The 16,366-nt window shown below is 35.5% G+C and overlaps 2 protein-coding genes across 9 annotated transcripts in view; one reads left to right on the top strand and one right to left on the bottom strand.

The window, feature by feature from the left end:
• The window catches only part of Snap25 (Synaptosomal-associated protein 25kDa), an 80,135-nt gene that overhangs the window by 52,866 nt on the left and 10,903 nt on the right, over positions 1-16,366 (bottom strand). For 5 of the 8 annotated variants that reach the window (XM_071792193.1, XM_071792192.1, XM_071792189.1 and 2 more), the window contains exons 2-3: positions 3,291-3,534; positions 2,522-2,563 (exon numbers count right to left, since the gene is read on the bottom strand). In XM_071792193.1, coding sequence (XP_071648294.1) covers positions 2,522-2,563; positions 3,291-3,392 — 144 coding nt within the window. In that variant the 5' untranslated portion in view covers positions 3,393-3,534. Of the gene's footprint in view, positions 1-2,521; positions 2,564-3,290; positions 3,535-3,624; positions 3,862-5,340; positions 5,603-16,366 lie in introns of those variants that run through there. The other 3 variants (XM_071792186.1, XM_071792190.1, XM_071792188.1) reach the window with 3 other exon arrangements.
• LOC139821275 (uncharacterized) lies at positions 8,808-15,704 on the top strand. Its single transcript, XM_071792195.1, has 7 exons — positions 8,808-11,955; positions 12,166-12,275; positions 12,483-12,643; positions 12,787-13,005; positions 13,072-13,325; positions 14,884-14,998; positions 15,076-15,704. Exons 3-7 carry the CDS (start codon positions 12,523-12,525, stop codon positions 15,228-15,230), a joined length of 864 nt encoding a protein of 287 aa, XP_071648296.1. The 5' UTR covers positions 8,808-11,955; positions 12,166-12,275; positions 12,483-12,522; the 3' UTR covers positions 15,231-15,704.

Here is a 16,366-nt window from a genome sequence, read left to right on the forward strand (position 1 = left end):
TGTTGCTATTGCCTGTTCCTACCTTTGTATCGTGTCCCGGCCTTCACACATGTAACAATTGGGTTAAGTTAGGTTAGTTTTTTGGAAATAAAGCCCCCCGCAAGAGGGCGGAACCCACTGCAACCACGCATATACTTTTCCACCCACACAATACCCAACAACTAACCTATACTGTAAGAAGGGTGTAAACAAAGCATCGATTGAATGATATTGGTATTGTATCGTGCTTTCGTATTGTAGAAAATAGAAATTTTAATGCTTCATAACTTTTGAACGGATCGTGATCACCACTTTTCCGGCGTTCTAAAATACGATAACTGCTAATTCTAGACCAAAATGGAAACTCCATGTAAATTTTGAGGCCAATCGGAGGTAAAAACCCTAATATATTTACTAAAAAACCTAAAACTGAAGAGAAATGCGACAGTTTTGGAGCACCTTGGGTAATAATTAAAAAATATATCGGAAACGAACAAAGATGTACACAGGATGGTTCAGTTTCTGTATGTTCATATTTTATATCTTTCGAATATGCTCGGCAAAATTTAGTATTAGCATTAGAATATTACACGCTTACATAGATTATTAAAATAAATAAATATTTTTAACAAATACTCTTTTGTATCTTTATTTTTACGCTGAAATCGATATAAATAAAAGAGACAATATATACTATGTATATTTTCAGTTTAGCAAACTAGCTGGATCCATAAAGTTACTAGCGATATATTTTTCACAGTCCTAGTCTGAACCACCCTTGTAATTACGAAATCTATACTCGATAGAGGGGACGAGAATTCCCCTTTTGCGCACGTTCGCGAAGCGCCTCGCCGTCTCTCAGAGCGCGTCGATGCGTCGTCTTACAAATTCCTCCTCGCGCAAGCAAATACTCGTTCGCGTAGTCGTTCCGTTCTCCCCCGATCGATCTTTCTTTTTCTTTCCTTTCTTATCATTTTTTTACTTCATCTCTCGCGATTCTAAGATCGCAGGCATTGGATTCCGTTGTTCCCCTTCCCTTCCCCCTGAAGAGCAAACCTTCTCCTCTCGTTCATCACGGTGCGCGTAAAATGATCCTCTTTACCCGCTTCTTTACACGCTCGGATTGCAACATGCCACCGAAGAATCGTCGTCTCCGTGTGGCGCCAGAGCTGGATAAAATACTACTTCGAAAACATCGCACGTTTCTGCCCCCGTCCTGCCGACGTAACCTGCAATAGTCGTTCCCATTTCCCTGTACAACCCCCTCGAAGCTTTTCTGTCCTCTCCTTGCGCCTTGGAGATCCCGTAGAAGGTTGTCTCACCGGTGTAAATCTTGTGCAAAACGGAATCGGCGCACCCGCTAAGAGCACGCTTAACCAATCAAGTGGCGTTCGTCAATATGTCAATTACTATCAAAAAAACTGCGGCAGAACTAAGGATAAGATACGCAAAACTTGGTCTTTTGATAGTCTCACGGTTGGATAAATTAGAAGCAGAAATCTCGGGAAGTAAAAATATTAATTCGAAAAGATTTATGTGTCTAGTCAGTCCTCCTGACTCAAGCTCGATCGGTCGAAGCTATCCAAACGGTCGAGTCTGTTGAAAGCAGATTTTGGCAAGTATCTGCTACAAATTTTGTCGGCAGAAAGACTACAGTTTTGATCCCGGTTCTGATATATCACATGATGCCAACAGAACGCCAACAAAAGATAACAGAATCTGCTAAAATAATCAGACAGCAGATTAGCGACAAAAATCGAGCAGATCCTGCCAGAACCGTTCAGGCTCACCGCGATTTCTGATGCTAATAATCTGCTCACATTGCAGTCAGTAGGCTCTGTCTGCGCGATTTCTACTGCCAGTCTGCTGTCTGATTATGTTAGCAGACTGCTGACAGAACATAAGCTGAATGCGCACCGAGTTGGTGTCAATCTGCTAACATGTCTAATCAAATCTGCTACCAATCTGTCGACAGACTGCTATTATTTTGCTTACGGGGTACGTACTCAATTGTTTCGTACTTGGTACTACTACTTCTTCACGTCTACTTCACGGTCTACTAGTTGGTTCTCGACAGCGCAAATCACGTGGATCGAAAGGAATCGATCAGGATCGAGGTATTCGCCACTTGACCGGTTAACAATCGAAATAGTACTTTGCCCACCTCTCTCTGGCGCGACTCCTTTTTCTCTTTGCTGCCATTTTCTTTTTTCTTTTTCTCTCTTTTTTTTAAAACAATTCGAGGTGGAACTCCAAGCGAGCAGTGGCGCCCGTTTTGCCGTATAGTAGCGCGCAACGATTCGTCGATGAAAATCGTTCCTAGTTTACGAGACAAAGACAGGAGGGATTCGGGGATTCGAGAGTCGAGAAGATTATGAGGAACTAAACGAGGAGGTTGCAGGAGGGCCGCTACATGGGATTCGGTTCACGGAAGGGTAGAGGGACGGTGCACCGACACGGGATCTCGAGGACGATCGAGAGAGGATCGAGGGATCGATGCACAAATAAAAGAGAGAATAAATGCTGAAAGAGATAGACTCACCTCCTCGCATAACGCCAGCATACGCCTCGTGCTTTCCAGAGACTGAAACAAAGCCGATCATGCCGGTTACTACATCACGTGTGACGCGAGAAATTGCGGATGTACTAATTAAAATTTTAATTTCTTCGAAGAAACTGTAACTTGGCTATTTCATCTTCATTACATTCGCTATGTTACATTATTTCCTAAGAAAAAGCGGAAGTATGATTTTTTCCGGATTCCAACGCCCGCCGCGCCGATAATTTTTGTACTTCGCGGATATAATTTATTTGAAAAGATCAATTTCATCATGCTATTAATATACCAATTCTCAAAAATTATCAAAGTCTAAGGATTCTTTTAATTAACAAAGATGACATTGATAATAACATCAATAAAACATGCGCTAACGGTTTCGTGAATAAATTGCTTATTTTATTTTGATTATCCTAAACTAACAATACATAAACAAGTTACGGTAAGCTCGTATTCAAGAGGCTAAATAACGTCTCAGATTTGCAGAAAATTGTGAAAGGGTTGCCGGATGTTTCTATTCGACAAGTTTCCGACAGCGCTGATATGCAGGAGAGAACTTTGTGCTGATTGTTGCCTTTCTATTGTTGCGGATAAACACGAGAGTTCATCCTCGCGCGCGACTATACTCCAAGTTTCGACGAAATTGCGTCGGTTTCAGCCCCCGCGTCGTAAATCCTCGTGACTGTCACATCGCGCGACATGTATACATATACGCACAGATATATACATATATTCTATATATATCTTAACTCACTTCATCCGTAACCTGGCCGGCCTTGAGTTGTAACTCCTGCAGTTCGGTGCGAGGCGGGCCACCCTCAGGGGCCGCACCCGCCACTGACGTCGGTGCAGGCATCGCCGGCTGGTGGTCTGACGCTTGATGGGGCTAGATGCTGGGATGACAGTCCTCTTCTTTTCGGCGAATCTTCCCGCCTGCCGGCGACGGTGCGACGCCTGCTTTCTGGTTACCGGGACCGGGACGGCGAGTTTACCGCAGCCTGCAACACACAACCAGCAAACGCGAGATCAGACTCGTTAGTTCCGCGGGCGGAGAGAGCGACGCGGTTGCTCGAAGTTTGAATTCCTACGTGGATACGCGGTGCGCGGTATCGAACATGACGTTCGCCAGGACCTGGCGAAACGGAAACGCCGTCCTCATGGAGTCACGTCCACCCAGAGAGAGACCACCCTCTCTCCTCTGGGACGACGAGGAGCAGGGTGGAAAGGACAATGTCACGTTGAACAACCACCGTCTGCAAGGAACCTTCCCCTTCGGCGACCGCGCGACGGCGAAACCGGTGCGCAGGCGGTAACGAGCAAGCGAACGAGCAAACCTGAGATGTCTCGTTTCTAGTGCTCGACGGAGACCACGAAGAGTACCCCTCGCGAGATAGCCGGAGGGTAGCACTCGACGACGACGATGCCGGGGAGAGACTTTGCGGAATTCCGCGGGCGGAATGACAGCCGCGCCGCGGTGTGCCGGTTGTCGCGGCGAATGTATGTGTAAGTTTATGTGTGTGTATATGTGCGGTCAGCGCGTGTGCGCACACTTACACACGACGACGTAGAAAATCAATACCCCCGACCGACCGACCCACCCACCGACGATGGCGTCAAGACGCGCAGACGCGGCGCGACGTCTCCGTCGTCATCATCGGCATTCGTTCGGTTTCGTCTATTCTCTTCGGCTGACTCCCTCAACACCGACGTGGCCGGCGCGACCAGGACAAACGATCAGCTGGTCGGTCGGACTAGGTGTGGGCAGGTCAAGAAACAGAAACGCGTTTCCCGCCGCAAATCGTCGTTAGAGCGGGATAAAAGAGCATTTGTAATGAGAAACTTTTTAGATGGAAGATTTGAGCAAGGGACAGAAAGTTTCTGCTGCTCTTTTTGACGAAATAAGAAATGCTTAATATTAAAATATTTAAAATATCAAATATTTGAACCTTTAAATTTGAATCCTTGTATGATATATGTCTCCTTTTTCTTTTTTTCAGTTTTTTCAATCTTGACATTCACTTGTAGCAAATATTAATTTTAATTCTTGTTTGCATGACTTTAAATAATTTTGCATTAAACACTCAAAAAATAGCCTTGGGATTCTTCTAAAAATTATCTGGAAAAAAATTGATCGAAAATATAAAAATGTAAAAAAATTTATATTACGAGATCACAAAGACCTTTCTTACGTATTCAAGGTTTTAAAAATGATTGCAAATGGAAACAGTTAATATATCCAAGTATTAGAATAAATAATTAAGTCGAATACGGGCACGCATGGTCGAACTGGCCAATAACTATTCCAGCGAGAGGTGTAAGTAGCGACTATAGCCTCGTAGACCTCAGAGAATTCCCGGGGGACCGTTGAAAATCGGAGGATTCGTATTGTCTGAAGCGAACATGAACGAGCTGTATCTTAGAAAAATGCTTGCGAAATATTTGCGATCAGAAGCCATCCGCTAATTTGTGATCTTGAATCTATCTATACGACAGTCCATAATTCTGGATATTGTCTTGACGTGTGTCAGCGTTTATCACCTTCCTTCTCCATTAAGAAAAAGAAAGATAGTATAAACTGGTGGCAAAGGAAAGTGAACGCCGGTACACGCCAAGTCAATACCCACAATTATAAAACTTGGATTAGTAAGCACAGATCTAGGATAACTGCGTCGCGATGCAAACAATCTCGAGATTTTGCGAGCGTGGGCGAGACGTATTATTCACGAAATATGTAAATGTATCGTTAAAAGGACGGGGCAAAAAATGAAAATATAATGGCGATGCAATAGCTAATGTGATAGTACCTATACCAGGAACAACGTAACGCATGACGGCGTGATCTATTGGCCGCCTTTGTCCTTGCCCTCGAGGAAGTTAGCAGGTTTCCAGGGTAAAAGATACCTCGCCATTGCACCGATCTCGGGCGTCGCTCGCCAAGATCACGGACAATATGATTGGAAAATCCGGATGGGATCAGCTCGTCGTGATGACCGCTAAAGCCGGTTAGGCAAATGCATTTAGGTTAGGTAAATGCACGATAATGAAATTGGCTTCTTATGGGAAAAAAGGCACAAACAAATGATAAATGTATTCGAAACAACAATCTTAATTTGTAATAACACTGTAATGTTAAAATAATGTTTTTCATTTTCTTTAGTAAAAAAAAAAACATTTTCCAGAGTATGCTAACTTAACATGAAGAGAGAAGGAATGTATTTTCTCTTCTTAACGATGATATCTCTAAAAATTTCCCGAATCTTTAAAGAATTTTTATGTATTATAGACATTTTTACCTTTGTAAGCATCTTTAGGCAATTTACTTCATTTCTCCCTAAGTTATTTAAAGCTTGCAATTACTCACGTTGGGGAAAAATAAAAAACCACAAGATCTTTTTATCTCGTTTCTCCAAATACAAATATTTCATGAATTATGTATTATGATAACAAACAAACAAATGCAGACGTAGCAAATGAGGTCAACAGGCTCCGGAGTTTTCCGTTACCCGCGAGAAAAAAAGGAAAATTTTATGCAACTCTACGATTCTCAACGAGAGAGATAAGCGGGGAGCACACACTTCTGCACAGTTCCGTGAAGTGGGCACCCGACTTTAACAAAATGAATTTTTAAAAAAAGGAAATTGTAGCATTTTCTTTGTAGTTGTTTGTAGTAACAATAATTTCGTTTGTAGTTTTACCGATTTTGCAAAAACAAAGATTTTTAAAAATCACTCTTGCCTAAAATTGAGATATTTGAAATTCGCTTGCGCCATGTGTTTTAGAATCGTTTGTAGTTGTTTGTAGTAACAATAATTTCGTTTGTAGTTTTATCCATTTGGAAATAACAAAAAATTTAAAAAATCACTCTTACTCAAAATTGAGATATTTGAAATTCGCTCGCGCCATGCGTTTTAGAATCGTTTGTAGTTGTTTGTAGTAACAATAATTTCGTTTGTAGTTTTATCCATTTGGAAATAACGAAAAATTAAAAAAATCTCTTTTACTCAAAATTGAGATATTTGAAATTTGTTCGCGCCATGTGTTTTAGAATCGTTTGTAGTTGTTTGTAGTAACAATAATTTCGTTTGTAGTTGAATAATATAAAAGTTACAACGTATTTGCAATATACAAATAACGTATCTTTCTCAATTTTAAAGATATCTTGAATCCGCTTGCGCTATGTGTTTTAGAATCCTTTGTAGTTGTTTGTAGTAACAATAATATCGTTTGTAGTTTTATCCATAAAAAAAACAAATATTAAAAAAAATTACTCTTACCCTAAATTGAGATATTTCACATCAAAATATTTTTCGTGTACTTCTTAAGGAGGTTGAAGCGATCCAGTTGAGTCAATTGACGGTTTAGAAAAAAGTTTTTTATTAGGTCATTAAAAAATCTGTATTAGGTATCATTTTATTCTCCATACGCTGCTATTGCATAAAACGTATAGTAAAAGTATCATATTATGCATCTTTATATTTTAATTAGCTAAAAACGAAACACTTTTTTGCCAATGCCAACTTGAAAACTTGTAGTATTGCTAATTATTTCAATATAAAAATGGCATGAATATATGTTTTGCCGTTGATAGAATGAAATAATGATTCTTACTGGTAGCTCCCTTGACAATTATATAAGCTATCGATTTTTTAATAACTTTCCGTCGATTATATTAAATACGATTGAAACTTGGCAACGTTTCACTTTTATGGGGTTGGTAGCAGTACTCGCCTCTGTGTTGAGCCACGTAACGGCAGTTGCTAAACGTAAACATGCCGGTGAATTTTCTGTCATTTTTTTTTTTTAGGGTTATATCCCTCGGATGAGGGATTTTATAGTGCCTTCAGCCCCACCTTTGGGCTATATGACACTGTGTATATGTATGAATGTCCGTGTAACTGTGTGTTTATGTCCGCGGTGTATTGAACTCGGTAATGCCGTAGGTTCGTTAAGCCCAAGGAACTGCGCGGATCACTTCCCCCTGCGGCCGAATTTTCTGTCATTCTGGATAAGAGGTTAGGTGCCCACGTTTTGGCTATACCCAAATCCTGTCGGTATGTGTACGTTTTTGGTTCTCTTCCGTGCTGTGTCTACTATTTTGTAGTAATGTCAACGATTTTAGGGTTCTCTTTTATGTTATGTTCACAATTTTTTGGTTTTCTTCCGTTAGATTCATGATTTTTTGGTTTTATTTCCAAAGAGAATCAAAAAATCGTGGACATAGCACGGAAGAGAACCACAAAAATGTGCACATACCGACAGGATTCGGGTACAGCCAAAACGCGGGCGACGCTGCGTTGCCACATCTACCTACTCGCGAACTATCAACTGCTATTTCAGTCTAATTTCGATCGCTTTAACTTGTAATATATTTGTTATTAGATGGTGAATACGTGTTTTCTTGCGTTCTAAATGTTCGCATTAATTTACTGTACGCGTAGGCACGTTTTTTGAGCGTTTATATAGACTAGATATTAAAGAAAATTGGGATCAATCATCGCCGTCAACGCTTTCTCCATCTAACCCCATGTAAAACGACGCATTTTTGAAAATTAATATCTCAGCTTCTGGATGGTCAATAAATCTGAAATAATTCTCACATATGCGGTAGATCCTATACTATCATATATATTTTTTACAAACTAAAATCTAGAGTTGACCAAACTGCTTCAACCTCCTTAATGTATCCGAACGTTTTCCGAAGAGTTCTGTTCATAAACATTTGTCTATTTTTCAAATAATTATCGGAAATCGGCTAGCGTGTCTCACTCATGTAGTCGTAAATGCGGCAATAACAATTATTTATAAATTAAATAATTCTAATCGGCAGAACTATTTGGAAAACTATTTAGAATCGTTTGTAGTTGTTTGTAGTAACAATAATTTCGTTTGTAGTGGAATAATTTAAAAGTTGCAATGTATTTGTAATAAACAAATTACGTATCTTTGTCAATTTTAAAGATATCTCGAATCCGCTTGCGCCATGTGTTTTAGAATCGTTTGTAGTTGTTTGTAGTAACAACAATTTCGTTTGTAGTGGAATAATTTAAAAGTTGCAATGTATTTGTAATAAACAAATTACGTATCTTTGTCAATTTTAAAGATATCTCGAATCCGCTTGCGCCATGTGTTTTAGAATCGTTTTTGTCAGACAACTACAAACGATTCTAAAACACGTGGCGCAAGCGGATTCGAGATATCTTTAAAATTGACAAAGATACGTAATTTGTTTATTACAAATACATTGCAACTTTTAAATTATTCCACTACAAACGAAATTATTGTTACTACAAACAACTACAAACGATTCTAAAACACATGGCGCGAGCGGATTTCAGATATCTCAATTTTGGGTAAGAGTAATTTTTAAAATTTTTCGTCATTTCGAAATGGATAAAATTACAAACGAAATTATTGTTACTACAAACAACTACAAACGATTCTAAAACACATGGCGCGAGCGAATTTCAAATATCTAAATTTTGGGTAAAAGTAATTTAAAAAAATTTTTGTTTTTGCAAAATGGATAAAACTACAAACGAAATTATTGATACTACAAACAACTACAAACGATTCTAAAAAACATGGCGCAAGCAGATTCGAGATATCTTTAAAATTGACAGAGATACGTAATTTGTTTATTACAAATACATTGCAACTTTTAAATTATTTCACTACAAACGAAATTATTGTTACTACAAACAACTACAAACGATTCTAAAACACATGGCGCGAGCGGATTTCAGATATCTCAATTTTGGGTAAGAGTGATTTTTAAAATTTTTCGTTATTTCGAAATGGATAAAACTACAAACGAAATTATTGTTACTACAAACAACTACAAACGATTCTAAAACACATGGCGCGAGCCAATTTCAAATATCTAAATTTTGGGTAAAAGTAATTTTAAAAAATTTTTGTTTTTGCAAAATGGATAAAACTACAAACGAAATTATTGATACTACAAACAACTACAAACGATTCTAAAACACATGGCGCAAGCGGATTCGAGATATCTTTAAAATTGACAAAGATACGTAATTTGTTTATTACAAATACATTGCAACTTTTAAATTATTCCACTACAAACGAAATTATTGTTACTACAAACAACTACAAACGATTCTAAATAGTTTTCCAAATAGTTCTGCCGATTAGAATTATTTAATTTATAAATAATTGTTATTGCCGCATTTACGACTACATGAGTGAGACACGCTAGCCGATTTCCGATAATTATTTGAAAAATAGACAAATGTTTATGAACAGAACTCTTCGGAAAACGTTCGGATACATTAAGAAGTACACAAAAAATATTTTGATGTGAGATATCTCAATTTAGGGTAAGAGTAATTTTTTTTAATATTTGTTTTTTTATGGATAAAACTACAAACGATATTATTGTTACTACAAACAACTACAAAGGATTCTAAAACACATAGCGCAAGCGGATTCGAGAGATCTTTAAAATTGAAAAAGATACGTTATTTGTATATTGCAAATACGTTGTAACTTTTATATTATTCAACTACAAACGAAATTATTATTACTACAAACAACTACAAACGATTCTAAAACACATGGCGCGAACGAATTTCAAATATCTCAATTTTGAGTAAGAGTGATTTTTTTAATTTTTCGTTATTTCCAAATGGATAAAACTACAAACGAAATTATTGTTACTACAAACAACTACAAACGATTCTAAAACGCATGGCGCGAGCGAATTTCAAATATCTCAATTTTGAGTAAGAGTGATTTTTTAAATTTTTTGTTATTTCCAAATGGATAAAACTACAAACGAAATTATTGTTACTACAAACAACTACAAACGATTCTAAAACACATGGCGCAAGCGAATTTCAAATATCTCAATTTTAGGCAAGAGTGATTTTTAAAAATCTTTGTTTTTGCAAAATCGGTAAAACTACAAACGAAATTATTGTTACTACAAACAACTACAAAGAAAATGCTACAATTTCCTTTTTTTAAAAATTCATTTTGTTAAAGTCGGGTGCCCACTTCACGGAACTCTTCTGCACAACGCATAATGCGTAAGCATAAGAAAATTGATTGGTCCATACACATGTGCATAAGGAAATAGACCAATCAATTTTCTTATGCTTAAGCATTATGCGTTGTGCAGAAGTGTGTGCTCCCCGCTATAATCTTCTAAGGGTTATGCAACCGTAATTGACGCGTGATCGTGGCGTCACGATACGACGACGACGTCAGTCGTGTATCCACCCACGACCTGGGTCATAGAAACACGCAAGTGGGTGGTGGAGGATACGCTAAATGACACGTGTGCGGTCGATCGTGCCGCAGCGTGTCACGACGCGACGATGCGGCGATCTGAATGCACTTGCATCAGTTTGTTGCACACGTTGTAACCCGTTTTATACTCGGAGTGGGAAAAGAGAAAAAGTGGCTTCGTCGAAACGCATACACGAGATAAAACTCGCGATAAAATGAGAGAAATAAAATTCGATTGCTTTGTGTATCCGACTCATTTGACTCCAAAGAAAAAAATAAAGAACAGAAAGATTTATAAGGTTGATTCACACTATACGGACCGTCACGTTCTGGCAACGACACGTACCGGCACCGGCACCGGCACGACAAATTTTACGTATATTCAGATGCTTCGGCAATCGACCGTCAGTTTTATAACAACCACAAAATGGATGGATCATCTAGCAATGATGAATTGGCTATTATGGCCTTACTTTTAAACGAAGATAAAGGCAAAGTAAAAAAAATGAAGAAAAAGAATCGAAAATGGGTACATCCTATATTAAAACAAAGAAAACTTGAAGGAGAGCATTAGACAATATTTTAAAATTTATTAAGGTGATGCTGGAGCCGTCTGTTTTACCACGTATTGCGGCATTTCTTTGTCGTCACATAGCTTCATATTAATTTGACAGAATTAAAAATCCTTTTCCAGACGTGCAATACATACATTACGGATCCAGGGGAACTCCGATTTTATATAGAAAACGAGAAAAAATTACGGAAGTACAGATTTCCTTATCTACTTTTATCCCAATATGGCGTCTCGAGTTGCGGCGAGCTGTTAGCTCGTCACAAGATGTATTTCATATAATATAGAGATATACCCGTGGTACGAACGCGAAAACAAGTTCCCCTGACGTGCACAACAATAAAAACAACGATAAACCCCCCAAATCAAGATTTGGAAGCGTAATATAAAAGTATACGGTCGATGTGTATCGTGCGTATCACAGTTGGAAAATTTGTGTTAAGGGTGCGTTCGAAAATATATTTTTTGGTATTGGGAAAAAAAATAAGATTGGCAGCATTGAAAATTCCCAGTCCCAGTGCTGCGTTTCGTTTCTCCCACTGGGACACTGGGATTGCTTTAGCAGATGAAGAACATATTGCTACTTATGTGAAAGGTAAAAATTGCTACTTAAGGTATAAAAGAGATAAATAAGTAGTTAATAAAGTATATAGTTATTATATGTAAAATGTATAGTTATTATATCGTAATTGAATACATAAAATAGAATAAATCTATTCTAACCTTTTTTTAATATATTCCTCTTTCTCTCTTTTTCATAAATTATTTCTTTTTATATTTAAGCATAATTGTATAATATTTACAGAATACTTCTCTTGTTATTACTGTCAAATCCCAGTGCTGCGTTTCGTTTCTCCCACTGGAACACTGGGATTGCTTTAGCAGATGAAGAACATATTGCTACTTATGTGAAAGGTAAAAATTGCTACTTAAGGTATAAAAGAGATAAATAAGTAGTTAATAAAGTATATAGTTATTATATGTAAAATGTATAGTTATTATATCGTAATTGAATACATAAAATAGAATAAATCTATTCTAACCTTTTTTTAATATATTCCTCTTTCTCTCTTTTTCATAAATTATTTCTTTTTATATTTAAGCATAGTATAATATTTACAGAATACTTCTCTTGTTATTACTGTCAAACAAATATTAAAAAATGAAATCTGTGCAATCCATGAAGAAACACAACCCTCGTAAATTGAAATTAATTGATGCAGAAACCAACATGGAATATGAAATACAAGTTAATGAAGAAGATTTTAATCGCGCTTTTAAAGGTACTATATCAATTTAACTATTATATGTAACATATAACTATATTTTAATAACATTTTAATATAATTTCTTTTCTTAATTATATAATGTAATTATATTATACACTTTTAAAAATATTAATATACATTATGTTATTTTTATATAGATTTAAGATTTGCTAATGCTCTATTACAAACAGTCAAATTTCCACAAACATCCACATTTTCAAAGAAACATAGTTCGAGCACAATTGAGGAACCCAGTTGTTCGGGAACAAGTGCAAAAAATATAAACCTCATGATATCTGACGATTCAGATATTGAGATTAATGAAACAAATAATGATGTTTCAGACATTGAGAATGACACAAATGTGTCAAATATAGGTATGTTTAAATTTCAATAACAGAAATTTAGCTTGATTTATTAAATATTTACTTTTTTATTTTTAGATTCAAATGATAAGTGGACACATAACGCAACACTTTTGTTAATTTTGTCATATAAAGAAAACTCGCATATGTTGGGTAAAGGACCCCATAAGAAAATGTGGAATATAATTTCTCAACGCATGAAGGAGAAACAACTCAATTTTACTGCGACTCAATGTTATAATAAAATGGATACTTTGAAAAGGCGATACCGTCAAATTACAGACCACAACGCTCAAAGTGGAAATGATAGGAAAGAGTGGATATATTTGGAGGTAGTAAACTTATAATAAAACTAGCTTTAACCATATAGATATATATACAGATTGATATAATTCAAAAAATATAAAAATATCTATCTATATATATATACATATATATACATAATATATACATATATATATATATATATATACATAAATAATTTTTCATTTAAATCTGCATATAAGAGAATTTTTTCAATTATGTCGAGTTGAAGTTTATATTTTATTATCTTAACTTTAACATTTTCTCTTTTGGTTGCTTTAAGGAGGTTCTACAGATAATGGATGTATCTAAAAATTGGAAAAAACTTTATGGACGTATAAATTAAGATGCGAGAAAAGTGCTCGAAAAATTTTAGCATCGGTTACCGTGTAAAAATTTGCAAAAATGAATTTTGAAATCACAGTTTTTAACATAAGCTACATATGGCAGAGGGGCTCTTGGAGACAGGAAACGAGATATTAATTATATAAAGGCAACCTACCAGAGATTCAAAAAACGGAGCTCTTATAGATATTAATCTAAGCTTTTCAGAAATATCGAGAAAAACAAGGGTTATCGCGTAAAATTTTGTGATATTGGCTATTGAAACAGGCCATATCACAGTTCACGTAGCGTGCTTCGAATAACAAGGGAGATTTGGCAATGTCGCAGCGACTGCACCCGCGCGAAAAGTGTACAGCCAGTACAGCACCACAGTATGACAGCACCTCAAACTTAAGCACCTAACGTTTACGAGCGCTTACGGAGAAGTACTCGTTCTAGAATTATGTGAAATTGTGAAATAACCACGGTCATATGAGCAGAACTGTCAAGTTCGCGACGTTACCACATTTTCTTCCATTATAAGCCGCCAGAGTCAAAGGAGCACTTACACGATATTTTTAATTATTCCTCGCTTCGACTAATATGGGTATGATATAAGCTCTAACGTCATCAAAATTCACGAAAATATTTTATGAATACTTAGAATCGATGAATTTGAAGATTTTCTCTTCATCTCTCAACTGACTAGAGAGTACCTGTAGAACCTCCTTAAGTACTGATTTAAATACAAATTACAAACATTATAAATATTTTACTTGGCATATAATAGATTTGTTATTTACTTATAAAAATTTTTTTACTCCTAAAGTACCCACCGCTTACCCGCTATATTATTAGCTTTCATACATTTTTTTAATTCTTTAATTTATAAAATCTCGGGAGAGAGAGAGAGAGAGAGAGAGAGAGAGAGAGAGAGAGAGAGACGTGTATATGCGCGTAGGTGCGTATGTTGCGTGCGTGGGTGGGTGGGAAGGGGGGGCGTAAAACAAAAAAAGCCGCGACATTTTCATCCCCGAAAAACTTGCAACATTTTGGTACCAATTTCGAGAGAATCGGCCCATAAATGTGGAAGTAGTTCGCGTACATACAGACAGACAGACAGACAACGTGACTTATATATACATATAGATATTCAAAATTATAAAATATACAAATTTTTAAGTTTAGTTATTAATAATAAGAATTTTGATAATTAAAAATATATGTCATAACTTTTTTTCTTAAAATATATGTACATTTTAGCCATTAGACGAGATCTTTTTCGACAAACCTTGGATAAAACCCATATCTGTAGCGGGATCAAACATTCGAGAACCTGAAAGCTTATTCGATGACAGCGACAGTGACCCAACAAACAGTAAGTAGCTAAAAAATGAATATATCATTATCTTTTTACTGTTTTATTTAAGTTAATAACTAACAATATTTTTGTAGAAAAAAAGAAAATGTCATTACATGAAGAAAAAATATCTTATTTGAGGACATCACTGGAAGAAAAACGTTTAAGACGAGAAGAAACGAGAACTTATAGAGCAGAAAAATTAAAAATTTTGAAAGATTTGAAAAACATTTTTCAAACAAAAAAGTGATATAAGCATTTAATGAAGTCTTAACGTAGTGATTAACTTGTAATTTAAAGACAATATTAAGTAACTACTTTGTATCTTAAGTCTTATATGTGTATACAAAGACTGTCTTTATATATATAAATACATTTAAGATTTGAGATACAAAACAGTTATTATGTGTTACAAGAACATAAAACATTGTCTTGAAATTACAAGTTACACATTACACATTCAGCTAAGGATCTTAGGAATGCGGTATGCCTAAGTGTAATGCAAAGTACAAATTAAAACTATAAGTAAATTTCTACAAAACTATACATAAAAAGAATATAAAAGTATTGCAAAGAAGTATATTAAAAACTAAATTTTACAAATATACATATATTTATGAGATAGGAATTAAACTTTAAATATTATCTTTTATTTAAACACATTATCTATTCATGTTGTGATATTAATAATTCAATTAATAATTACTAATAGTATTGTGATAGATTACTACTAAATATAACTTAATTAATTATTTTTTTCATTACTTTTTATTATAAAAATGTATTTATTTAACAATAAGTTAAACGATGTAGTTCTTATCTCTTATAAGTCAACACGTTCCTATTTATTATAAGTCAAAATGTAATTTATTTTTTATTTACAAGATGTGTTGATCCTTTAGAATACTATTGCTTATTAAACGTTCAAATTTTTTATTTGTTATTATTTTCGTAAATACAATAAAAAGTAATAAATATTAAGATGTCCATTTATATATTTTATTTCTTCATACAGTTTATTTAAAGACTGCTATAAAAACTAATATACTTTATTACAAATATTTATATATATGTATACAAACATACACACACACACACACCCCACACTACATGTATATACAAAAGTTGACTAATTTCTCTCTTCCAAATTATTATTTGTAATTATTTCCATTAATCGATTTCTTTTTATATTTCCTTCTTGTTTTAGTTCATTTGTGATAGCCATTGGTTCCATTTCGTTTAGTATGTCATTCACAACAATAGGAATTTCGATAGCATCATTTTTCAATAAACAAATGTGTAATATACAACAACTTAGTATATAATATGGAACTAAATCTGTCCTTGTCATTGGCAACTTATCCAATAAATAACGCCATCGTCCTT

This window comes from Temnothorax longispinosus, chromosome 11 (assembly GCF_030848805.1).
Source record: "Temnothorax longispinosus isolate EJ_2023e chromosome 11, Tlon_JGU_v1, whole genome shotgun sequence".
NCBI classification, from domain to species: domain Eukaryota; kingdom Metazoa; phylum Arthropoda; class Insecta; order Hymenoptera; family Formicidae; genus Temnothorax; species Temnothorax longispinosus.

Coding starts and splice junctions, on each gene's coding strand:
- LOC139821275 (XM_071792195.1), top strand. CDS start 12,523: ATGAAATCTGTGCAATCCATGAAGAAACACAACCCTCGTAAATTGAAA. Junction 13,006..13,071: donor CACAAATGTGTCAAATATAG/GTATGTTTAAAT, acceptor TTTTATTTTTAG/ATTCAAATGATAAGTGGACA. Junction 14,999..15,075: donor CGACAGTGACCCAACAAACA/GTAAGTAGCTAA, acceptor ATATTTTTGTAG/AAAAAAAGAAAATGTCATTA.